Source organism: Halichoeres trimaculatus, unplaced genomic scaffold, assembly GCF_033239565.1.
Source record: "Halichoeres trimaculatus isolate MK-OKI-2021-1 unplaced genomic scaffold, fHalTri1.1 fHalTri1_scaffold_2, whole genome shotgun sequence".
In the NCBI taxonomy this organism is placed as follows: Eukaryota; Metazoa; Chordata; class Actinopteri; order Labriformes; family Labridae; genus Halichoeres; species Halichoeres trimaculatus.
Window position 1 is genome coordinate 6,871,347 of NW_027437180.1, and position 27,413 is coordinate 6,898,759.

The following is a 27,413-nucleotide window of genomic DNA, read 5'->3' on the forward strand; positions in this document are numbered from 1 at the left end:
GAGGATGAATGCTGCAACATCAGGCTCACTTTTCCTCTTCTAAAAGATTATTTTTCTGCCCGGTGTTTGCTGTGTATTACTGCCTCCATACACATCATCTGGATCCCATTACCCTTATATACCACCCACTTTCATATTTCCAAGAAGAAGCTTTCTCTAATGGTGCTGATCTGCTTTTCCTCTTTATGACCTTTTCATCACATTGATCTTGTTGAGCTGAAGTAGAAAAGGTGTTTGGATAAGTGACCAGGCCGTTTCCATAATAACCCTTTCAGCTGGCTTTACTGCCGGTTTGTTTCATTCCCAATTCTCTTTTAATGAAGCGCTAACAGCTAACTCTGCTAACTGATGTCCTTTCCTCGACACAAATGCAGGGGGTTGTGTTTGTGTGTGAACTTTGCATTAAAAACACTTTTCACTCCTTGTCTGCCTTAAGACACACACACACTAACACACACATACACACAGATACTTGCTACAATTCTGTAATTAGCATAGAAATCAAATACAAAGCAATCCCAGGTAGTGAAATGTGTTTGCCTGCGTTAACTAGATTTACCCTGCGCAGAGTTTTCTCTGCATCCAGCTTGTGTAAACAACAACTCTGCTATTCATCAGTGATCCTTTGCCTCTATTGTCTTTATTAAGTTTACCCCTCCCCCGTGAACAGCCATTAGACAGCTCACAATGAAGAGGTTATATTACCTGCTCCACTTAATGAGACAAAGTTCTGGAAATTCAGGCAAACTTTGTGAAGTGCTGCTCTTATCAGGCACTTTCACAGCAGGCACAGTGTTTAGATTTTAGGTATGGCTTCTGAACTCAGTCCATCCTCAGGTGTTTCTCCTCTAATTTCACCCCTAGTTTCATGACTTACTTCAGACATGAAAAGCTGACACACGTTTTTTTCTTTTTTTTCCTTTTTTTGTTGTTGTGTGTTTCTCACAGGCAACAATGAATGCAAGGCCTCAAAGGATCCTGGACTCTGGATCTCTCACCCAGTCGGCCCCAGCCAGCCCCACCAGCAAGGGCACGCACATCCACCAGGCAGGGTGAGGCAAGAGCACTCACACACCTGAACAGAGACACAGACCAGACCTCAGTGAAACTGAAACTCTCCCAAACTTTCTCAGCCTTCCTACCAGCAAACAAGGCTATCTTTATTTTTACTCTAGTAACGATTACTGGGATCCATTAAACCGTGAAAAGCTCTGTTTCACGTTGAAGTAGTACTTCTTGGAGACCTCTGGTGATTTTACCCCCTGACTCAGTTTTTGATGTGGTGCATTCACATGGGACAAGCAAGGCCTGTAAATAACTTGATGTGAGTCATGTTTCTGATTGAAAACTCTGCACAGATCCATCATGCTTCAGTAGCCCTGTTTACATGAGTACAAAAATTCTATTTACAATCAGATTGAAAGGTCAATCAGACTTAAAATGTCTCATGTAAACACATTAGCCAATCTGATTCACCCAGATCTGATTGTATTTCGGGTCAGATTGTAAAAGGTAAACTACACAGATTGATAATCCGCTCCATGCTCCATTTAAATGGCTGAGTGGATTGGATTGGGTTGATAGAGAGGATTGTTCGGTCTGCGCATGTGCTCCCTAGTTCATAAGAGGCACGTAAGTGAAGTACGTAAGCATGTAAGTGACGTACGAAAACAAACATGGCGAACAAACAGAAAAACTGGACACAATAAGCGTCCCCAACAAAACACGATGTGGATCCACCTTTCCAGAGGTCAACAGGAAGCAGGAAGTGCACCTCTTCTTCTCTTACACATTTACAGGTAGTGGCAGAGTGACGTAATCATAGACTGTTTATAGAGTGGACAGCGTGGCTCCGCCATGTCTCATTGTATGATTTTGAAGCCAAAATACCCCACAGGCGCTGCCATTGGTAGCAGTTGCAGCCAGAGTCTGCGCAGTAGTAACTGTGAGGGATTCTGGGAGAATCTGAGTGGAGCTGGGTGACAAAAATAATGTATATTTTTTTCTTTCGAGAGTCTAATCACTTCTTGACTCTACCTCTCGACATATTTTAAGATCCCCGAAAAAAATACACGAGAACAGCAGCTGTCAATCATGGTTAAACGTTACGTAGAGCCTTGTCTTTAACCTAGTGTAACTAATGAAAACAAAACTTTTCAGAAAAAAGAGGACTTAAATACAAAGCAGCCAACAATTGGACGTGAGAAACATTTTCACGAGGAGTATTAATTTTTTTAAGTTTGACCCCCTGGAATGGCTGGAAAGACTGATTTTCTAACCTATACTGCAGCCAGCCACCAGGGGTAGCAGTTTTTGTGGAAACCTCACTTTGAGCCAAGCAGGCAGACGTCCATTATTTTACAGTCTTTCGACGTAATGCACAGCTAGAGTCATGTACACGCAGATTGAATGTGGATCCCTTTACTTAAACTTCATGTATACAGATCAAATCAGATTAACTTAATCTGATTGATTTCAATCAGATTGAGGAAAATTACTCATGTAAACGGGGCAATGGCACCGCCTCACTCTGCAGCTCACTGCCAGTAAAAGGAGCTGCCTGCATCTGGCTTCAGCAGATTAAGTACATATAGGACAAACTTTTGAACATGCTGGATAAATTTAATCATCTTAAATCTGAAAAGCTACTCTGCAATAGATCAGTTCTTATTAAGCTTTTTTCCTGATATTCAATAACCATAGTTATTGATTTTGACGTGTCTGTGTGAGCAAAGCTTTTTTTCCCTCTCTCCACGCCTGGATCTATTGGACAGAAGCTCTGACTCCCCATACACATCTAATAATCTGCATTAAAGAGCAACAAAACACACAGAAACCAACACAGTTTTTCAACAATTCTAGTTAAATTTGATGAATATGATAATGTGCTCTGAGACAGCGCGTCTGAGCCAACCTGTTGCACAGAGAGACTCCAAATTATATTTTAGGCTACGTGGTTTTAGACCTCTTGGGTTATGGAGCTGTCTAAACATCTGACTGCAGTATGTTTTATTTGTTGTTATCATGAATGTGTCAGCCTCATGTCCTATGAGAAACAAACCAGTGGTGTGTGTGTTTTTCATTGTTTTTATTTACGTCCATAAACTGGAGTGTTTAAAGACTATTTACCAAAGACATGGGGTACATGGCGAATCTCCTTCCATTTATTTCTTCGCTCACCTTCAAAAGTGGTGTTAAAACCTTTCTTTAGAATGCTGATGCATAATCATTTTTGACCGGAAATGATCAGAAAAAGCCGCAGAGACCCTCTTAAAAAATGTTACTGCCCAAAATTACAGGGATGCTGATTTGGACTCAAGTAGTATCATCAGAGGACCAATGTGTGTCTCAAAATATAGTTGGTTATTTGCCCTGGAATTTATACTTTACAAATGATGGTTATGATTGAATTGCACAGGATTAAAAACACAGACATTGTCCACAATAATGAAAAATTATCAGAGGTCTCCAGGTGAAGCGAACCCTGTGTGAATAGGGCTTCAGAGCAGAGTAAGGATAAAAGAAACCTCAGCTCCTTCACGATTCATCTCACTATTGTTCATGTACAATAGCTCTGTGTCCAGAGCTGAGTCTACAAACTGCCTAGCTTAAAGTGATACTCCAGGATGGAACAACTTGGGTCCTATCACAAGGTTTAGGGCAGAAATTACCCCTACAGCAGTGTTTTTGTGCAGCAGAAGCCCAGAGCCCTCGCACCAAACACCCCCTCCCTGCTCCTCTGCTGGTTTCCTCTGCACTCAGACGGGGACAATTTTTACTTGACCAAAAACACAAATAAACGGACTCGCACTGAAAAAATCTGATATCGGTCTGCATTCATGCTTTAATTAGAGAATTTTCAGCGCGTTGCTTTCACACAAAAACACCGCTAAATAAGGCTCTAGTTCTCATCGTGTCTCTTCGTCCTGGCAGACTACCTGCGTTTGTTTACACAGGCACGCCACGCGCGGACTGATACACTAAGCGGTGAGCACCTCGTAGCCAGCTGTGGCTCTGCAGCGGAGGTAGCACAGTTTTACGAAAGTAACGCGCTGAAAACTCTCTGAATAAAGCGTGAATGCTGACCGATATCAGAGTTTTTCGGTGGGAGTCCGTTTATTTGTGTTTTTGGTCAAGTAAAAATGGCCCCCGTTGTTCCATCCCGGAGTATCACTTTCACACAGCTGTCTGCTGAACCAGTGCTGCATTCCTGTATCAAAAAGAGGTAAAAGCAAACAGGATATAACAGAATAAATGTTATCCAATCAACATCCACATTTAAAGAGAGGAATGTTGATATTTGATGATTGACATCAGGCTGGATGTCCTCATAAAACCCTCTCTCCACACTGTATTTGCCCAAAGCTCTCATGTTTTGTTGCATTTAGTAGCTGCTGTAGACCAACACATCAGATACCTGCTGCTATTTTCCTCACCATGACACTAATCTGACCGTGTAATGAGATCAGAACAATCAGAGCGTTGTTTTCACTTCATTGAATAAGTGATGTCTTTTTGCTGTCTGTTGTTGTTTTGTCCTCACTTCCATCTGCTCCTCCAGTGGCTCTCCTCCCATGCCAAGCACCAGCAGCTCCAGTCTGACCAACGAGGTGCCCAAACCCCCCGCCAGAGAGCAGCCAACCCCACGACCTCCCTACACCCCCACACTGGGAGGACAGGCGCCTCACTCCCATCAGTTCCCCCGCACTCGCAAGATGTTTGACAAGGGACCTGAGCAGGTACGAACACAGGTTCCTGTGTTAAGTATGATGTCTGTGAAATAATCATCAGCATGTTCTGGGTTTCATTTGAAGAAAACATAGACGACAATAGAGTATGTAACTGAGTAGACAGAGCAGTGCACCAAAGCTGGGGCAGTGTGCCTTGAGTTGTGCATCATCTGTACATGTGCAGTTTAATTAGTGGGCTAATCAAGCACTCCACTTGTTTGGTTTTTTTTGTTCAGAGTAATGTTTAAGAGAGGATTTTCAGATTCATGCAGATGATACAAGGGATGGGAATTGATAAGATTTTGTCAATAAAGATGTCCTTATCGATTCTGCTTATCAATTTGATTCTTTATTGATTCCCTTTTCAATTCCTGTTGTGAATTTTCTTGGTACACAAAGTAGCTATACAGGTTTTCTGTGTCAACAACATTTAATTGAGTTTATACTGTAAGTGAATTGAATGTAATTGGTCCCTGAGTCTGGATATTTCTGGGCATAATTATACAGAAACGGGTAAAAATTGCACAATGTGACGTTGATGTACTGTGTTGTAATATATTAATAATTCAAGTAGGCCATCTAGTGTCTCAGAGTGGTTATAGCAATGGTTTAAGTTGTTTGGAAGCTTTCTGTAGTTATGAAGTCAGCCATGAGCCTTTCAATTGTCTTTTAGCTTTCGACATTTGAAATTCTCAGTATTTTTTACAAAGAGTTGATGTGATATGTTTCTGTGATGAAAGTTGAAATTCTATTCTTCTTCTGAAGCTGAAGTTATACTAGTGTGTGCTAACTGCTAGCATATTAATGCAGTTTCCCATATACGTTAGCATCAAGTTTGCGCTGTTTTGTTATTTTGGTAAATAATGTGATTTAAACCATTTTGAATGTACCGAATATGAATCTCCTGAGAGAGAGTAATGTACATTTCTTTATGAAGTCAGTTTTTCAGCAAAACTTAAAGCTGAAAATCGATACACACTTCTTATCGATTCTCAAGAGGAACCAGTTTTCCATTCCCATCGCTAAATGATACAGTCTTGTATGTTTCCCCTTTGTCAGTCATTACTGCTGTCCATGGACGTTGGTTTGAGGTCTCATGTCTCACACACGTCATTAAGACAGCTGGGTGCCTGCTTGTCTCCTGAGGCTCTGTCCTCATTAGCAGCCAATGAGCTGAATCTGGAGCTGAATGGACAAATTATTGAACAGGATCAGGAAGTGAAACATCTTGTCCTTTTTTTATTTGCTCACCCAGAATTTGACAAGCAGGATCCTAAAAGCAAACTCAAACACACTGAGACACATTATGGACTGTTTCTCTATTCATGCAGCAGACAACACTTTAGGTCGTTGTTGTTTTCCCACATTGATGCACGACACTCCTGTAAAAAATCCTCGGAGGAAAGGATTTCGCTGAAGAATTAAAGATTCAGACACAAGGTTGATAAAATCACATTATTGTCATGCTCCAAACGTGAGATAGGGAAGCTGTCAGGGGTTCAATCCCAGGTCCCGATGAAGTGTTCTTTAGGGAGACACTTAACCTTAACCGAGAAAGTGTTGTACAAACACAATCCATTTAGCGATTTATTAACTCCAAACATCCACAAATACTTCAGTCCTCAGGCTCCTTAGGTGCTCCGTAACCTTGTGTTTTCACTTGAAGTTTTCAGCTCTGAAACAAGGAGCCATCAAATTATCATTGGGACAAATATCCTGAGATCACCATTTAGAAACTTTCGACGCCTTGAACTTGTGTTTAAAGAGGACTCATGTAGTCACATGTGATCTTTCTTTGTTTCACTGAATAATTTTTGTATGCTCTATCTGTTTTTAATCTGAGTTTGTTTTGTACGGTCCCTTGTGTTTGTTGCTTCTGTGTTTTAAGGCTCCACTCAGGGACAAGCCTCCCAAATGAGCTCAGGTTATAAAAACTGTAGTGTGATTCCTCAGTTTACCTGCTTCCTTCCTTACCCTGAAGCGACACTGAAGGAAGGGATGATTTTGATAACTAAGTCAGCTGTTTTTGTGTGTTCAGGCGGGTGAAGACGGAGACGAGCCCGGCGGTCACAGGAACTACATCAGCGTGGCCCTGCAGACGGGCCTGTGTGACTGGAGCGCCAAGTATTTTGCACAGCCGGTCATGAAGGTAGTGTTTCCATCCCTCTTTTTTTTCAACTCCTCAGTCCTCTGCCTGGCCTGTGATAATCTCTTTATGTCTTTCTTTCATAACATTATTTAATAACAAACCTGAGCCTCAGTTTTAAGAAGACGCTGAAGGTGAAAAGGTGAAACACAGGCTGAGATATTGTTTTAATAAAACAAGTAAAGCTTGACTGAATTTAAAGCAGAGAGAACAAATCCATCTGTAAACTGTAAATTATTATTATCATTTTTCCTCCTTTAAGTAATCTAATGTTTAGCCAGCAGCTTGCAGCAGTTGCTTGGCAACAACAAAGTGTTGATCTGCGAGGTAATGTTCAGTTTTTACATAAATATTTGAAGAGGAGCCACAGGTGCACATTTGTCATCCGTTTTATTTAATGTTCCCAGGAGTGGTAGAGTCGTCTGAGGACACGGACTCTGTGTTACAGGATTCATTTTAGGAATAATAAAGTTAAATAGAGAACAGCAGGGACCAAACCCGGTGTGAGAGGCCACCTGCTGCTTTTACTCGATGGTTCAGTGACTAACTCAGATCTCCAGGGTGAAACTTCAGATTAAAAGAATTCATTTTACTGATACTATAATCATTAGTTAGTGTTATCTTTTCATTAGCAGGGGAAGCCTCAACGTTTTTAACACGGCATCCCTGCTGAGAGAAAGTAGACAGGACAAAAAATGTCAGCATGTTTCATCAAGGTTAGGCTAAAGACGAGGGATTTTAAAAGAGTGTGAAGGTCAAAAAGCCAAAAATTAAGAAAGTGTGTGAATGAAAATGTGTGAGAGAGATTTTAAGCGAATAAAATATTTACAAGGAGCTGGCTGAAAAAGAGAAAGACAGAGAGCTCTCTGAGAAAAGAAGAAATGAAGAAACTAGAATATTTGAAACAGAGGAGACATCAAGCAGGCAGAAAGAGGTGTGAGGAGAGCCGAGGAAAAACCACAGATGCTGACGGTATACAAAGGAGCAGCCAGATGTGGAGGATGAAAAGAAGAGATGGTTGGATGAAGAGTGAGTGGAAAAGAGGGTGGGGGATGGAGAGAAGGACAGGAGGAGGGATTTCTGCGGTATCGCAAATCTGAGAGCTGTGTAGGCAAAATTTTGAGTGCTGTCATAAAACTCCACTCTGTTACAAAGCTGTGTGTGTGAGAGGGAGTGTGCCTCAAAGTCTGCACACAGGTTATCATATCACTGTGTCAGCAGCAGGAGAACAGAAAACCGTGTGTGTGTTTCTCAGAGAGCGTATCCACACTTACAGCTTTGGCAAGGACACTGAAGACTTTATTTGCATGAGGGAAGAGAAATACAGAAATACACGTCTAAAGCTACACGTTTGTGTTTGTGAGGGGAGGAGAAAAAACAGTGGTTAAAAATCCTGATGGCTGTTTTTTATACTGCTTGGCTCCCTGCTTCAAATCTAACTGCCACAGCATTGAGCGATAATCTACAGAGTTAAACCTCAATTTGAACATCTTTACTGTTGTTTTCAGAAACAACCTGCTCCTTCTCTAACGTTTCAGTTCAGTTTTGTCATTGTGTTTTGATGGATCAGAGCTGCAACAGTCACATTTCTGTCCGTGGGACAGTGACAAATGAGAATTGGTATGATATCCACGAAAAAAAACATGCTTTAAATTTTTTAAAACAACATATTAGATGTCTGTTTAAAAGTGTAGTTTGCTTTCTGTTGGTATCTAGTATTTTTCATGACATTTCTATCATTTTTAACCATTTAAAGAATCAGTCCCTAAAAATTTGAATTCAAATCGAATGGTGCAACCACAAAAGCATGACCAGTTTTAAATAATTTTCCTTCCTAGACGTTATACAAGTATAATTAAGTTTAGACATGCACTGATTGATCGGTGCTGATTTCCTTAATTTTGGGTGATCTGTGATCGGCCCATTCTTACATATGAAACTGATCTTATATACCTCCAGGAAGGTCTGACAGCCAGCCTTTGTTGCTATTTGCTCTGAGACCTAAAACTCAGGACACTTTATTGGTTAAGCTAAAAAATAAAGATTTTATTGTTTCACAGGTATTGTTCAATGATTTTCATGAAAATTAGATTGGAACATTGAAGGTATATGCTGTCAGTTATGAAAAATAAAAAATAAAAATCTGTATCAGCAGGTCAGGGTTTTTAATGATCAGTGACTGGCCAGAAAATTCTGATCAGTGCACCCCTATAAAACTTGGAAACTTTCCTTGGACAGTAACGAAAATTTACAGGACTTTATATCAACTGCATTTAGAAAAGAATAGAATAGAATAGAATAGAATAGAATAGAATAGAATAGAATAGAATAGAACTCTAGTGTCATTGTAACAAGTACAATGAGATTAAAGTCACAGCAGCAGTCAAGAAAACAAAAGTAAGAAAGTGTATAGAAAGTGCAAAAAGGTCCATAAGAAGATAGATGCTGACAGCTTGTCCATCATTCTCCAGTTCAGCCAGTCTCCACCTCCACAGGGTCCAGGACTGAGCCTCCCCAGCAGTCTGTTCAGTCTCTGTCTCCTGGATCCTGTCTGCTCACAGCAGGTGAAGTTCCTCCAACATGGCGTTGGTGTCTGGTGTTAGCTCCGTTAGCCATGTCTGTGAATAGCATGATGCTACTCTGCCCTCTGGTATTCCCTCTGTTGCTAGGTTAGCATGGCTAGCTTGTCCATCTTATTGGAGATAGATCCCACGTTCCCAATAACGATGGATGGAAGGACAGGTCCATGTCATCACTTCTTAGCTCACACCTGAGAACCAGCACCTTCTTCTCCTCACCTTGTGGAAAGACATCAGGCCTTGCACCAGTTAGCACTGACATGCTACAGGCTGCTAACAAATGAGTTCACATGTAAACAATGCAGCCATGGTTACATGTAGGATCTCCAGACAAACACAGGAGAAAAGTAGCAAAAAATCACTGAAAACACAAAAAGTTTGGTGTCCATGACCAACAAATAAGCCATACAAAGTGATGATCTACTCCAAATACAAAGATTACAAAAAATGTCATTACATGGTCAAATACATGAATAAATATTAAGCATGTTGGTTTGTTATAAGCAGACACACACAAACATCCCTAATGCATTATTTTTAAATGACATTACAAATTGATTTTCTAGGAATTTTCCCTAACTGAATGAAACTGTCAGAAATATAGGCATAAACATTTGGCATGAGCAAACATACATGCTAATATGCCTGATACAACATTTACAAATGACTGTTATCACTTTTTAGAATTGTAAAACTTATGGTGAAAAATAAAAGAAGAGTCTTTCATTTTTCACCATTCATGGTTTTTTGTTCTTTGAAAGAAATCATTCAGTGACACTGAAGATGAGGAGCATGGTCCTTTATGACTGCAGTTATAAAGAGACGGCAGCCACTGAAGGTGATGAGGTCCTGGTCATTTTTGAAGCTTGACTACATATTTTCACATCTTTGAATGGAGCTTTTTTTAGGGTGCTGAGGATTATGCCTGGATATACGCTAATGAATGTACAGGCTTTTGTTGATACTTTAATCTTATTTTATTTTTAGAAAAATTCATTAAAGTTGGCAGCAGCAAAGCCCTGAAAATTTCCACTGTTCCTGGGCTAAAATTCCCATTAAAATGTCCCTCTCTTTGCAACCCCACTCTTACTACAGAAACCAATAACACAACTACAGAAACAGGCGATGTAAGTCACAGCTTCAGGCTCAGTGTAAAAAAAAATAAAGAAAAAAAGGTAGTTATATTTTTGCAGTACAAAAAGTTAACATTGCCTTGAGCGTTAAGGATAATTCATCAAAAGCTACCCTAACAGGTGTGCGTTTTTTGTAAACGTAAAACCTGTGTACCTAAAAAAAGGAAAGTGCTATTTTTAGTCTTAATCCTTTTGCTGTTACCCCTGCAGGATCTTTACATGATTTTATAGCTCTGAAAATCTCTTGTTTTTTTTTACATTGGTGTGTTTGAAAGCCCTTTATTGAGTCTCTGTTTAGAACATTTTGTTTTAGCTGCTGTCTCTTTAAACCTCCTCCTCTACAAGCCCCTCTGATTGGCAAGCTCTCTGGAGGCCTGTGGGGGCGGAGCTATCTGCAGACCTCAGTGTTTGAGGCTTGTCCCTCTAGCTTCTGTCCTTGCATTGTATATTACACTAAGCTGTCAACTGATAGAATTAGAAATTTTATTTTGCCAGCTGGCGTGGTGTTGTCATAGAGACCTAGACGTGCCGTAAATCAACAAGAAGGAGCAATTTAAAATAACCTGTAACCAGCAATTTTGGTGCTTATAATCTCATGTTTAAGTGTGGATTCAATCAGGCATATATCTAGAACGGAGACTTTTTCGAGATCACTTTCAGACTCCTCACAGCTCCTTTAGTATCCATGTTTAAGATGATTTAACATGATTACAATGATGATTGTTTTGATTGATAAGAAGCAGTAATAACTTCTCTCTGTCTCGTAGTTTACTGGTTATATATGTTGGCTGTAAACCCACAGCATTCAGACGCCTGTGGAGTTTCCATTCAACGATCTCTCCATTACTCTCACACATGCTCAATTTTTGTAACCTCGGGGCCTCATTATACGTTACATTAGCAGCTGATACTCTGCAAGACTGCAACAGGGAAGCACAGTATCAGCTGGCTCTTACCTTGGCACACACATACACAGCACACACACACATACAGAAACACACATTGGCTCTCTCTCAGCTGTGGGAATGTGTCAGCCTCAGTCTGACTGCTGAATCTCAGTGTCTCTGGGGCTTTAAGGCTGAGGCAGGGACCTTAAAGCTCCAGAGAAACAGTTTGTTACATAAAGCTAAACCTGAGTTCACCACACACACCACACACACACACACACACACACACACACACACACACACACACACACACACACACACACACACACACAAAACCTGCTCATTCACATATGTATTTATTCACAAGCTACACACTGAAGTGTTTTGGTGTGCATGATGTGTGTTTCCCTTACAGCAACACAACCACAGTAAAGGCATTATAGGAATATTGATTACACATAGACGTAGTAAAGTCACATGGTAGAGTAGCTGTGAGCGTGTGTATGGATGTGTGTGCGTGTACTGTATATTTGTGTGTGAATCAGGCTGTTTAGCATTCAGTGGGCTGGAAGCTTCTCAGTGGAAATGTGCTTAACAAGCAAACAGCATCCACACTGAAACGCTCTATTGTTTACACTTCTTTGTTTGTTATTTGTCTTTTAACGATTTATAATAGTTACAAAGTCAGAGATTTTATTTTACAGCTTTAATACTTTCAAATGAAAATGGACATTAATTAGCTTCATGTCACACTCTGCATATCTAATGCGGTGATTAAAAAAGGCAGTCGTTCTGCCTCCCTAAAATAAAGCTGGCTCAGAGTCTGTGGGGGCCATTATGTTATGTAAGATTTAATAAAGGTAATCCTTTTCATATTGTCCCTCTGCTGAACAGATGTGATTGCATAAAGTGAACTTGACACCTTGACTCATTAACAGAGTAACCGCATGATTTTCACTTAACGCTGGAGCAGGCAAACTAATCTGGGCCTATAATGTGATGAGAAAATTAGAAAACTTTAGATCCTCAAAGTGCAGAGCTTTACATTGTGACCTGGTACTGAGAGCCTATGGCCCTGTGTTCATCCTTCATCCCTTTAGGCCCGATTGTTGTCTCTGATTCTTAAGACCATAGATCAGGGATGTCAAACTCGTGCCATGGAGGGCCAAGAGGCTGCAGGTTTTCTTTCCAACCACAAACTCCACCAGCTGATTTCACTGATTAGTCCCTGCTTTCTGCTTGAAGGTGAGGTAATTAGTGGAATCAGCTGGTGTAGTGTTTGGTTGGAAGGAAAACCTGCAGCCTCTTGGCCCTCCATGGCACGAGTTTGACATCCCTGCCATAGATCATCACGCTGCTGTAGACTCCGGCAGCACAATGAGGAGCTGAGTTTCTGATCAGTGCTCAATCTGTGAATGTTTTCCTTTGTTTCCTGAGGCTTTCTCTGCTTGAACAACTTTATGATGATCAAAACAACTTCAGGCTTAACTGTGGGTTTTAAGTCCTATGAAGGTAGCTCTCTCTTTAGCTGATAGATCACTGATGATCATCCAATACTTTTGCTCATGCTTATAGTAAAATGCTTACACTAGGGAACACAATTTTTGTTGTGTTAGGTCCAACGGCTGTTTCCAAATAACTTTTGGAAGCAGAAACCAAAACTGATCTCGATTTTTCTCTATCATGTCAAGTTTTTGAACTATAGTATCCTCATTATCTTGAAAAATGAAAAATACCTTTCTTAAATATTTGCTTGATTTTTAAAAATCTTCAAATAATGATATACAATAAAATGCGAAAGAAACAGGCATGACTGCAATATTTATTTAAAACTATTGTGTTTTTACAAAGGATGTGGCTACTGGAGGAGCTACAGGAGCTACCGTCCTGTATAACACGGAATCGTCTCGTATTTCACACTTAAACGTTGCGTCCCGTTGTAAATCAATACAGGACGCAATTCGTCCTGTTTTTCCAATTTGCCTTGAACGCAACACCACTCTGCTTGAATTTAACGTGTTCGTGTCTGCAAGCTAGAAACTGCAGTTGGTTGGTTGATTCTAAGCAACATCATTAATTGGGTGAGAGAAAGTCAAAGGAAATCAGAAGTAAACAGTCTGTGGCTGCATCTGGTACTCCGCTCCCTGCCCCATTGAAAAGCAAAGGATGCAGAAACACAGACGTGACTGGGAAAATTTGAATGAATGGCTTGACAGTGTGAGTGAAACAATGTTATAGGACATGGTAAAATCTGTCGCCAAGTGTTTTCTGTGGCACATAGTGGTCTGTCTGATGTCTGACAGCATGCAGCGAGAGAGCAATGATACTGTAACATCAGGACAAACAAATGCCGCTCACAGGTCTTCATAGCTGAAGCATCTCCAGATACAAGAATCTTATTAATAACTAATAAAAATGGTTAATTTGGAAAAGTCAATTCTACTTAAAGAATCAACAGAATGAGATTTTAAAAGGTATGAATTATTTCTAAGTTGCCACAGTGTTTTACTGAATATATTCCTCAGATTGGTTATTTCTTACCAATACATTAAGAATACAGACATTTCATGAGTACAACATGAAAAAAGTTCAATACAATTTTGAAACCATTCGTGGTTATTTGAAAAAAAAATGGACGGACAGGACAGAAAACATTTTGAAAAAATATTTTACAATTCTTACATATTGACATGAAACTTTTACTAATACATTACCACAACTGGTGCCCAACTCTACTGTTGCCCTATACTGCCCCACCCCCCTCGCTGCTGAGGGTGTCCCTTATTTTTCTGTCTCAAAGGTGGCAACCCTAACACGAGCAGACATGATCTGGAACAAAGGAAATATAGATATATAAATTTGTAAATAAAACACTAAGATGGAATAGTAACAAGCTTTGAAAACTAAAAAAAGCAGCATAAAACAAAATTGAACTTACAACAGTTTGTCCATGGTTATATGGTTAGGAAAAAATTCAGCACAAATCCTCTGAATTCCTACCATGCTAGCTTTCTGTTTGCAAATATTGATAGTTCTAACCTATTGGGAGCTACACACACCTCTCCCCACACTGTCTCAACTGTGACTGCACAAACAAGATGTCACGTAGCTGTAGATGAGTCCAATCGTAATCAGTTGGAGAGTCTTACTACAGCTAATCAGTGGAGTTTTGATTATCTGGAGGGTAAACTGTGGAGAAAAACATTGACGTGCTAGAAAAAAACTAACGACAATTTTGGAATCAGCATGCCAATTTCAGTTTTAACCAGCATAAAATCTAACTCAACAGAACTTTTTTTTTTTTTTTCAAATTGTTTCCCTGTGTTATACTTCGCCAATCAGCTCTCTCTTTTGGAAGTGCCCTTGGTAGACAAATGGCTCAGGCTTTTAAGAAACACACTCCCTTGTTTTATCTCTCAGAATAAGATAGAAAAATGCCTGTATCAGGATCTGTAAACATCATTACCTAGTCACATAAAGTTTCAAAACCACGTCACATTTTTGTGGTGCAAGTCACAAACATGAAAAACTTTGATTTGTTTTATAACGTGGTATAGTTGGGTGAGAGTTTCTGCAATCATAATACATTTTTAAGATTGACCTTTTTAAAGAGAATCTGCCTCAAACTGTGTTTCACTTTTGCACGTTCAGTTTTTTCAGGATATGGAGAAATTACATTTTGTCCTATTGTATGTTTTGTCACACTTTTCCAAGACCTGACATAAGAATTTGAAGAAGAATAATGATCTGTCTCCTCCTCTCCCCTCCTCTCCTCCTCTCTCCTCCTCTCTGCTCCTCTCTCCTCCTCATTGTATTCACTCTTTCAGATCCCAGAGGAATATGATCTTGAGAGTCAGGTGAGAATGGAGCGGCAGTGGAGGTTTTTGAGGAACACTCGGGTGAGAAGGCAGAGCCGGTGCATCACACAAAGAGGTGCGTCACTCACACTCACACACACATACCTTTTTCCTAATGTGAACAATAGCACAGAGGTGTTGATTAAATCCTCTTTAATGTGTTTTGATGAACTAAGAATAGGATCAGCTTAGAAACTAAAACCCATTAGAAGAACAAGCTCTGCCTGGAAGGAAGAGTTTTTTTTTTAGAAATTAGATAAAGCTTAAGATTCAGTGGATAAGATGCACTTACATTCTCCCATAAGGCACAAACTATGGTTGACACATTGGCGCTGTCCCAAACACATTTAACTGAGTGTGTTCGGTTCCACAAACACACTTTGATAAAGTTTTGTTACGCAAAAGCAAAGTTTGCTTATTGGGAAAGAAAGTGATATTTGTACTTTGACCACTGGGATGTTTTGCTGTCAACACATCAAATGTAGTTAGTAAACATAAAAAATACTAAAGTTCTCATCAGTAGACAACTATGCATGTTAAGATACAGGTAATGATACCTAAGTGGTCACCGTCTAAGTAAAAGAATTGGCAATAGATAAAATTACTCAGTCACATTGTGGTTTCCCACGCTGTGCAGTTCTGAACCCAATAAGAACATATGTTCAGTGGTCTCCTAATAGACTGTCCATGAAGTCTCTTTACAATTAAAAAAAAAATTAGCTACAAAAGAAAATGGACAGACAAATATGCGGACAGTGTTACAAAACGACGAGTAGATATTAAAGTTTTTATAATTTAATACACCTCTATACGGGCACCACTGGTTGCAGGAAGCACATCAAGACAGTGCTCGATTTCTTGACATGCTAACTGTAGCATAGCCTCATCAGTGGTGGGAATAGCATCACTAGCCACGGCTACATGAGGAGTTTTTCATCTTTCCAAATAGAATCTTTCTGAACGACTTTTCCGAAAGCAATAGTTGACATGGAAAGGAATATTCCAATCTCTGGTCTACATGCACCACAATGATCAAACAGAATAGTCAATGGGGCATGCGCAGAAAAACGTAAACATCACGTGATTAATCAAAGACGGAGGACAACTGTTTTTTTTTTGCGAGTTTTTCGTGCATCCAGTCTTGAAATTATGTTCATTTCTGTCAAAGTTTGGATCAAAAACAAACTTTCCACAGCAGTCCAGTGCTGATTGCTTGCTGCCATTTTGAAAATTGAGGAACATCTCCAGTTGTGTCTTACATCATATCTGAGCATGCGCTGAAAGAACGCACCCTGACAACTTTCCATCTGAGTGGATACATGAAACCTCAATCAGTTTAGGGAAAGGAATATTCCACCTCTGTGAAACCGATTAAATTTCCACTCGGGTTGCCATTTTTCTTTCAGAATGCGGTGTATAAAAAGGTTGAATTCTTTCCGTATGAGCAAATAAACCAAATGCAAGCGGAATAATTCAGTCCATGTAAACGTAGCTAGTGATCTATAGCTTTAGATTAGTGATGTTCCTTATCTTTGTTCGATACATGATATCCTCAACATAACCCTGCAGTTTCACTGAGTTTAGGTATCCAATTTTGTTTAAATAAACCATGACACACATTGTGCCGTCTCTTGAGGAACAGCCATTTTTTATGGTTTATTTAACTGTACCTCTTCTATCAACTGGATACCTAAAATTTGTATGTGCAATGTGAGAAAAACTTTGATAACTGCTGACTACATGGAACAAATCTGATTTAGATACCTCAAAACTTGCTTTTGTGACATCTTTTTTTAAAGTTGTAAAGAGACTTCATGGACGCTCTACACCGTCACATTGTTATGATGTGAATATGACATAAAGTTACAACTTTTGTGTTTTTGAAACATCTGCGTTGTAATTGCTGTGGCAGCAACTGGTGGCATCTTACTGCTCTTGATAATAACTTGGTTGTAACTAACGTAAAGATGAAGAAAGATACAGCAATAAACAAGCGCCCTGCACTTTTGAATTTTTTGAAAAACAAAGCACACTCAGGCATTGAAGCTATGCATGTGTTTGCATGGGAAGCAATTAGTGAGTTAGTGACGGGACAGCTCCATAAACAGACCTGTCCAAATCATGTGTTTATAGGAAACAGTGACAACCTGGTTGGACTGGTATGACTCCTCATTTTTAAGGCCCAATATTCTGCTTCTTTTCTGCAGTTTGATATGGATCATTGATGTCTTCATGAGATGACAGTAACATGTTTGGTCCAAAAAGCCAATGCATCAAGCACAGCAGCATTGTTTCCAGGCTCTCATAGCCCCTCTGTTCAGAAGGCTCTGATTTAGTGGGCGTGACCTTCATATGTAAATGAGTCACCGCTGATACCGTCCCGCTCTTCAGCGTCACTGAGAGCGGCGCCACGAGCTCCGAGTGCACAATGTTTAGAAAACAGCAAAGCTTGTTTATGTAACATTACAGGCTAAAACAACAGGCTAACTGCAGCTAAAGTTAGCATCCTGAAGCTAACACAGAGACAGGGGGGACACTGAGGAAAAGCTCTTACATCTGCTCCACAGCACACAGCATTTCAAATAGTCACATTTCCTGGGTCCGAGGTTTGTTGGCGGATAGTTGGTAATGCGCCTGGATTCAGGACCAGTATATTCGCTAGCTCTCTGTTGTACTGTTGTACTCTGTTATACTGGGGTCAGGGGTCAACCAGGAGCAAGTCTGACCAATCAGGTCAGACTTGCAAATCCCCAAAATCCAAACAGCTCATTTTAGGTCAGGATTTCACATTCACAAGCACTACTAAGTACAGATTTTGTCATTAAATATCTCATTTTGTGGGCTGGGAGGAATAAATAAAGTGATTTTCGCATAATATGGGACCTTTAAGACCGATGTGACCAGTAGAGGGAGAGGCATGATACATTTGACGTAAGAAAAGAAAATGTCTCTTGAATTCAAATGCTATCACTCAAATTAAACACATGTATGAGGAGATAGAAGGTGATACGTCATGACTCAGTCACTGAGTACACTCACTGACAGGTAGAAGATAGTAGGATCTCGTATGATGAACCATTAGAGCAGTCCCTCTCCGTCAGTGCTAAGATCACAGAGCATACACACTGACTTTGTGCCAGAATCATGTTTTAATTAATAGATTTTGGAGCCTTGGTGAGAGCATAATCTGGCTGACATCCAGAGTACACCAGGTGTTAAATGTGCAGCTTAGTTTCAGACATGTGAGTGAGGCAGTAGAGGATTTTCAGTGATGGAAGAACATTGATTCAAATGAGTCCATGGTCAGAAAAAAAAAACCTCATTTCTGAGTAACAGGACTCCCCTCTCCCTCCCTCTTTCTCCCACTCAGACACAGACCCACACGTTAAAGAGCCCGAGGTCTCAGCGTATACCCAGACTCCCCAAATGAAGTCAGCGCTCTCTCAAACAGAATAACTAACACCCTAACGTCACTGGTATCACCCTCTGCAAGCACACACATGTATACACATATATATCCAATCATGAGTGGATTGGCGTCAGAGCTTCAGTCCACGCTCATGCCTCATCCTCTTTTTCTGACTTCTCACTAATTCATCGAGTTTCCCTCTAACTCACTCTTTCTGAAAGAGAGATGTAGTAGGGCTGCCCTCATTCAGTCGGTTCCCCCCTGAGATGAATATACAAGAGGGGAGGAGGAGAGGGAAGGATGGGGGCTGTGGAGAGAGCAGAAAAACAAGAACTGAGGAGAGAAATGTACTAAAGAGAAATTTAGGCTCTGAAACCTGATATGACTCCTTCTGATTGATGCAAATTTCAAACCCAGCACATGCAGTCCAAGTGTCCTCGGGTTAGTTTCATCTCTTACCCTTCCAGACGAAGCAGACTAGTGCTGATAATCTGCCCTGATTTCAAACAAGCTTCAGTTTTTGGATTTTTCTTCCTGTTACATTTTATTTAGAACTCAGCTGCATCTGCGATAGATTCATGATAGATCGTTCTTCATTCCTCCTCTCATTATGACCGTCCCCAGGGTGCATTCAGGTAGCCAAGGACGGGCTGGTGAACTGATATGTGTTGTTTCCATGACAACATATGCTGAGGCGGTGAACTTAACAGTTGTTTCAGAGTGCTCACTCACCCAGTGTTATTCTCTATGAAGCTGCCAAAGGGGTACACAGCCACTCTCTTCCTGCGTGCACTGAATCTCCAAGCACACACTCAAACCTATTTTTTGTTTGTTTGTTTTCCCACTCTATGCTCTCCTACTTGTGGGATTTTATACCCTAGCAGCTGTTATCCATTTTTAAACATTCTCAGATATTTAGTGCTGAGTGTTCAGGTTTAAAATTTCTGTCCGGAAAAAAAAAAAACATAGTTTCTCTCAATTTCTGTTCTGCCATATTTGGTGCTGCAAATGAGCTGTTTCCCCTCTGGTGTTATTTTTATTTCATCTTTATTAAGAGAAAGCATTTTTCAACAACAATCACTAAAATCTTCCTTTAATCTGCATTTAAATCACATTAAAGAGAGGTATGGTGCCTTCCTTTAGGCAGCATATTGTCCCTCTGGTGTCCCTCTAGTAATTTTACATGATTTACAGCTAAAAAAAAAAATACAACCCTGTTTTTTCCACACTGGTGTAAACGAGTGCCCCAGCCCCCCCCCAAAAAAACCCTTCCCATTGATTGAACAACCCTCTATAGACCTGTCGAGGGCAAAGCTATGTGAAGACCTTGGTGTTTGAGGCCCACACCGCTAATGTGTCATAAGAGTTAGAAGGTCCTTATGTGATGACCTCATCACTTCAGCAAGCTCTAGACTGTTTTGATCAGTTTACAGACAGATTCAGGCATTTCTACAACATTTAAATGTATGGTAGTTTGAAAATCTGCACACATTTCGAAGGAACATCCAGAGTTGTTACTTTATACCTATGAAACCAGGAAAATGAGAATACCCCCTCTTTAAAAAAAAAACATTTCTTTTTGCAGTCTGTGTGTTAAAACTATGTGTATTCATCCACAGCCTGAAAAGGAATACATGTACAAACTGTTATTTCCTTGTTCTCTAATTCAGCTCTCACCACTTCTCACACGCTCCACAGTGTACTTCTGAAAGAGTGACAGATTCAGGTTTTGAAACCCCAAAAATTGAGTTATCTTTTTGACACCTGGGTCTATTTTCTGCATGCACTTGGTTGAAAATGAAGAAGGGTACAAAAAGTTCTGAAACGCTCTGTAGGTTGCTTCAGCTATCTGTCAGGAGCTGGGTGAAAAGCCTGCAATGTAATGTTCCAGGTTTAAATATATCCACTGACAGTGCTTGTTTTTGCAGCTGGGAAAAAAAGGACCCATGTCCCTTAACATTGAAGGCTAAAACCATGTTAGACTACTTTTGATGACCTCGTGAGAACGGTTCATGTCTGTCCTGAAGTGCCCTGTTTGCTTAGGATTTGCTTTTAATGAAGGAAGTAATAAAAAGGGATAAATAGGCCTCGCAAAGTTCTCTTGTTTCCAATGGAAGCTGATGAGAAAAGCTCTTTCAGTGTCACATTCAGGTTTCTAGGTTTGAGCTTTTTGTGCGCACAGTCTGCACAATAACAAGTCTGATCAGATGAGCTCAAAAAGATGGAAAATAGGTCTTTTTGCAGTTTTTGCATCTTGTGCAGTACAAGGCTGAAAGTCCACTGGTTCAGCATCGGGCACGACACAAAAGCTGTGATTTTCCACTCTGGAGAAATGTATCTCCCTTTAACACGTGTTCACATCTCGGTTTGTTCCCTGTTGCAGGTGTTTCCCGTCTGGATGATCAAATATTCATCAACCGTAACCCCGGAGTCCCGTCTGTGGTGAAGTTCCACCCCTACAACACCTGTATCGCCGTGGCCGACAAAGACAGCATCTGGTCAGAGAGTGGACACACCTGACGCAAACATTACTTTTTTTAAACTTTCAATGTTAACTCTTCAGATAATGAATGAAAGCCTGAGAGTGAATGTGTTTGTGTGTTTTGCAGCTTTTGGGACTGGGAGAAAGGCGAGAGGCTTGACTACTTCTACAACGGGAACCCTCGCTACACACGAATCACAGCCATGGAGTACCTGAACGGACATGACTGCTCATTACTGCTCACTGCAACAGGTTGGAGACACTTACACACACAAGAGCATCTCAGCAGATTAGAAATTAAGTGTATTAATGAGCGTACTGTACAGGAGAGGGACATTTCTAAACCCTTTGTTTTTGTTGATCTTAGAAAAATATTAAAAGCATTTAGAGACACTGGATCTCATGAGCCAAATATGAAAGTTTATCTCTGCAGTTCACCAGCTCAGTTGAAATCTCAATAAGACTCATTTGTAGCAGCAAGGAGCCTTAAACACTTAACTCTTAGCCCTGCAAATACACACACACATACCCACACAGACAGCACCCATGTGTTTTCATTATCATTCATCAACAGAACAAAGCAATTACCCTCCATGGCTTTATCTTCATAACCCAGAGAGTGCAGCGAAAAAGTCCACTCAGAGACGCACATTTGTTTTGTTTTGTCTTTACAGTGGAGTATTAAACTAAGAGTGAACGCTGTATTTCATTGCATCCCTCCTGAGACCTTGTTAGGAGCTCAGGGACTAATAAATTCAGGTTCCATCTCATCAAAATGTAATGTGCACTTATTCAGCTTTTCTCCATCAGTCACGCTGTGAGGGATATCAGGAAGGACATTACTTATAAAAAATATACTGCATTAAAGAAGTGAAACGCTGAATGTAAATCAGGAGGAGACTTTTATGGGTTGTAACGGCTCTCTCATCAGAGCACGTGGACATGCTTTATGTGGAGCTCCGTGTCTGAGCCATGTTTCAGCCCTGCTGTTCAGGCAGAGCTTTTTTAAGTTAGAGACTCGTGCCGCACTTTGTTTCTCACTGACAGAACACTTTCAAGCAAAGAGCCTTTTAAGATGCTGCTGTACACTCTCCATTGATTCTTCTGAGAAGCGTGTGCGAGTGTGTGAGTTCATGCCCGAGTCACACAGTGCGTTTCATGTTTTGAAAGAGTCTGACTTCAGGATTCTTCATCAAAACACAAACAAAAAGTGAGGCAAGCTGAGCCTTCAGGAGAACTTCTGCACTTCTACACCTGGGTCTTATTTTAACCTTTAATCCTTCGAACTTCATCTCCGAAAGGATCCACAGAGAGGTGCATCAGTGGAATCTGTTGAAGAAAATTTAGCTGTTTAGAGGATGTTCACTGCAAGTGCACCTGTAGAAACACCCTCTGATCAGAGAACCAACCATGGCCCTGACTTAATCATATGAGATCCCACAGCTGCAACAGCTCAGAGGAAGTACATGGATATGCAGGGAATTTATGACACGCTCACCATTATTTTATTATCGCAATCCACAGTTTTTTGTTCCTTTTTTTTTCAAGCATGTGTCTTGAATGCTGCTCTCCATGAGAAGATATAAATCATTACTTTCTGTTGTTCAAAATACTGAGATTTTACACAAGACCTAAGTGAAACCATTAAAGTTAAAGAGTCAAACATGAACTGTTTTCAGGTTGACTTGCACATATAATTGTATGCAGTGACATGTTTTGATAATGTGCAGAAGTCACAGTTAATTTAAAGGTATAATTGGTAGTTTGATTTAGATACACGTTTTGCTATACTGGTAGAATTGAATGTGTATTAATATAGATCCAATGTTTAAGGATCCAAGAAATCATCTGTAATTTTTTCTCGCCTCCCACGCCTGATTTTCCTCCCTCCAGACGACGGAGCATTACGGATCTGGAAGAACTTTGCAGACCAGAAGAACCCAGAGATGGTGACGGCGTGGCAGGGCCTCTCCGACATGCTGCCCACTACCAGAGGTCAGCCCTCTGCCAGCGCTCACAGTAAAGATCAACACTTTATTTTCCTTCCTCCTCCCTCCATCCATCCATCCATCCACCTGACCACAAACTCTCCACACTCTTTCCCTGAATGACACATTGTTCAACTCATCCTGGTTACATCTCACATCATCACATGCACAGTACCCAGGAGGGGAAAGCGTTCATTGTTTTTCTCTGTCTTCTCTGCTTTTATGGCATCTTTCACTTTTAAAAAAGGGAAAACGAAGGGTTCAAACTTCATGGGCAGAAACTGATTTAAGTGTTGAGTTTTCTTCTTTTCTTCTTTTAAAAAAAACTAGAAATTAATTTCTTGGGTTTACATCTGTTTATAACAGGGTTCCCGCGGATCCTTGAAAAGTCTTAAAAGGCATTGAATTCATAGTTCTAAAAATAAGGCCTTAATTGGCATTAAAATGTCTTAAATCCAATTTTCAAAAGTCTTAAAAATCTAACCACATTAATAAGATGTATGTTAGATTGAACTAAAAAAATATTTAGCAAAATGTATATATTTTTCAAAAAGAATTTACTGATTTATTGTCATGGCAACATCGTGTAATCACAAAAGCAGAACTAACAAATCAGTGATGTGGCTGCACCAGGATCTTTCAGAGCAGACGCATGTCTTGGTTTTAACTACAGTGCCTGGAGAGGGAAAGAAAAGGTGAAAAACTGGCAAAAAAAATCCAAAAGTGGCTTAGGAAAATTGATTATGGCAGCAAAATTGGAAATTAAATTGGAAATTAAAAGTCAAAAAACATGTAAAAATTCAAAAAATGTTTCTGACAGTGATCAAAATAAATAAATGGGGGCAAACTAGGAATAAAGTTATAAAAACGGGCTTAAAAAGATAAAAATGGTCCAGAATTAGGACAATGTGTGTGAATAAAGGTCAAAACAGGTATGAAATTGCAAAAAAAAAAAAAATGTGCAGAAAAATCCAAAAGTAGCTTAGGAAAATAGTCTTTGGCAGCAAAATTGGGAATTAAATTTGATATTACATTTCAAAAAACATGTAAAAATTACAAAAATGTTTCTGACAGTGGCCAAAAAACGATGAATGGGGGGCAAAATAGGCTTAAAGCTGTAAAAATTGGGTTAAAAAGAAGGCAAAAAGTGATGTTTTATTTAAAATAAACATTGGGTAAAAATAGCCTCTCACCCAGGTAAATCATGTGGTATTTTTATTTTGTTGTTTTGTTTGTTTCAATTGTGGTTCGTTGTCGACTTGGTCTTAAATTTGATTTCAAACGGCCTCAAAAAAGTCTTAAGTAGTCTTAAATTTAACTTGGCTTGAGCTGTAGGAACCCTGTATAAATTCTGTTACAAGCCCTGAAATGGACTGACATCCTTTCCAGGGTGTGTCCTACCCCACAACCTCCGAACAGGATTTTTGGTAAAGATGATGGATAGATGAAAGTATTGTTGCTTCAAATTAGCCTCTGGTCTCTCAAATAGCTTTGAAACATAGTGCCCTACTCTAAAAGTTAGGCTTACATTTGCACAAGGCTCTCCTTGTGCAAATGTAAGTCAGGCTTTTGCAGAGACTTGACGCCCCTTTGTTCCTCAGTGCAGCTGGATTGCTCACCAATGGGCTGATCCCAAAATTAGATCACAAAACCACAGAAAAACAAGCATCAGCCAATAATGTTTTTCATTATAATTTAGAATAAGGCCAGAGGCAGATTATGAGTAATCTCCATGATAAGACTGTAGCAGTGATGGGACTCGTACATAAGTTCATGTGCAGGTGATGTCTGTGAGTTTCAAACGAGCTGAAAATCTTTAATTTTGGACTGTCTGGTAATCAAATTATTTAGAGCAACATGAAAATCAAGATGCTTTGACTAATTTTAAATGACAGACTTCTTTTTGCTGGAGATAAATATGAGTTTAACCAGAGATACAAATCATACATACACTGCATTTAACAAAAAAGTGCATGCATCACTAGAGACCAGCTCACAGCAGACAAATCTTTTTTTTTTTTTTACAACTTTATTGAAATTTTCAAATAGAGGACTAAAATCAAGCCTTACAAAAAAGATAACAAAATTATAACCATGAAAGACAAATAGAGTATGATATAAAACATACAACATACCATTTTTATACATGGAATCATATAAAAGAGCTTAGCCAGTGTTGTCTGAGTATGTGAGCACACACAGGCCTGACTGCATGTCCTGGGTCCACCTTGCCTGACCTCATACGATGAAATGAAACCTGAAACCATCACCACACTGTTGAAAATTGTTTTTGCCACGGCGGTGGCAGGTTTTGGATTAAAAGTCAGGAGTGTGTATTTACTTCCATCAGTCAAAACTAATGTAAGGCTGGCCTGGAGCCAGCTGTCAGCTTCATCTTTCTCACCCTGGCACACGTGTCAGAGCCGTCATATGTCTGTCAGTCCAGACGAGATGGAGGCAACAGCAAACTTGTTTAGAAGCCTACATTTAAAGTTAGTTCACACGAAGACAACACACATTTTCAAACTAAACAGCTGAACCAGAGAGTCAGCTTTGTCTTTCACATGACTGTAACAATGTGAATTCACTTTTTATTTTTCGGAGTCAGTGCCATGTTTACGCACGTCCGAACCTCCAAAGGAAAAAGTTCTTCACAAACATTTGCACCAGGCCCTGACACTGAGCACACACCTGTCAGACTCTCGCACCCACTCTGTCATTTACATGGTTAACCACTCGCTTTCTCTTTCTCTTCACTCCACGTTTATTTTACCTCCAGCATCTCTCAGTCGTCGATTCTGGGTCAGGGGGGGGTTGGAGCAAACCGTGACAGCTGTGGGAGTGATGAGGTGCTCCTCTGAATACCTGACATCCTGTTTTATGAATGCAATGATTACTTACCACACTTTTGCCTGTTAGGAGAAAGTTTCTGTATGATCTGTGACCCATTGTGACACTCTCAGCACCTGTGATGACAGTCGTATGTGGGTGGAGAGCTTCTGATATCATTATTCCTGCACATCTCATACGGAATTGGAGACATATTAATCTAATTGGTAGAAATGAGAGCAGAGCTGTCACGTCGAGTGTCTAGCTGAATCACCAGCTGAGTAGGAACCCACGCAGAGGTGTTGACCGCATGCTGCATACATATGTGTCTCCATCATTACAAAACCACAGAGTCACCAGAGCTCCGTGGGGATCAGCAGAGAGGCGACACACTTAACTTACATCACTGTCAGTCTGCTTCTCACGACACACATCTCCCTGAGAGTCTCTTCCCCCGTGGAGGACTCTCCTGCAGTGAGCCACAGCCTTGTTTTGACTGAGGCTTTAACATTTAATGGTGCGCTTGTTATCCTGGATGTGTTGTTAGTGACAGCAGCTGTGTTGCTTCTGCATTCAGACGGCACTGAAAGCATCAATTTTAATACGAACAGCCACTCGACTGAGAGCTTCCCTCGAAAAACTTTTGCTGAACAGTCCAGCCTGAAACTTGGCAGGAAGTATCAGGAACACGATCTTTCACAGTTCTCCCTGTTGCTTTCACACACACTGGCTCCCCTCCTGAACCAATAATCAGTTAAGAGTTAAAACCAGGGGTTAGGGCGAGCTTCAGATGGAGCTCGATGATTTTATGCTTGTGTTTTAAGACTTTTAGCATTGCCTCAGTGGCATTAATAATGAAACACCCGATGAAATATTTCACAAGTCTGTCTTTGTACTGCCAAAAAACTCCTCTAGCTCTGTAGGCAGCAAGACTATGGAAGTTTCTCAAGGAGAGACTAGCAGACACACACTCGCCCCCTCTCCAAAACACACACATAGTCCTTGTGCAACCTGTCCTCGCTCATCCCATTGTCCAATAACGTGCTTTTTGTGCTATTTTTCATCAGTGAACCATCTCTGCAGACGCGGTCTGTCTGGCTTGTTGTTACTTTGCTGGTTCTCTGATATTGTTTTGTGGTTTTCTCGTCTCCTGAGAGGCTGAACAAGGCGGCAAGCGGTGGTTTCCTGATAAAGTCCACCCACACGACAATTTATGTCCCTCTCACATGTCTGAGTCATTTATTTGCTCAATCAGTGAAGTGAAATTATACAGTCTGAACATGTATCTTTATGCAGTCACACCCCCATGGATCTCTCAGTGTCTGACTGATGTTTTAAATTACTGATATAAAGAGCCAATGTCATAGATTCAT

The 27,413-nt window shown here is 40.3% G+C and overlaps 1 protein-coding gene across 3 annotated transcripts in view; it reads left to right on the forward strand.

The window, feature by feature from the left end:
* The window catches only part of rptor (regulatory associated protein of MTOR, complex 1), a 347,202-nt gene that overhangs the window by 287,973 nt on the left and 31,816 nt on the right, over nucleotides 1-27,413 (forward strand). For 2 of the 3 annotated variants that reach the window (XM_074690536.1, XM_074690552.1), the window contains exons 23-29: nucleotides 949-1,052; nucleotides 4,562-4,739; nucleotides 6,769-6,879; nucleotides 15,303-15,408; nucleotides 21,125-21,239; nucleotides 21,351-21,475; nucleotides 23,117-23,242. In XM_074690536.1, the coding sequence (XP_074546637.1) occupies nucleotides 949-1,052; nucleotides 4,562-4,739; nucleotides 6,769-6,879; nucleotides 15,303-15,408; nucleotides 21,125-21,239; nucleotides 21,351-21,475; nucleotides 23,117-23,242 (865 nt within the window). The remainder of the gene's footprint in view (nucleotides 1-948; nucleotides 1,053-4,561; nucleotides 4,740-6,768; nucleotides 6,880-15,302; nucleotides 15,409-21,124; nucleotides 21,240-21,350; nucleotides 21,476-23,116; nucleotides 23,243-27,413) is intronic. The other variant, XM_074690545.1, reaches the window with a different exon arrangement.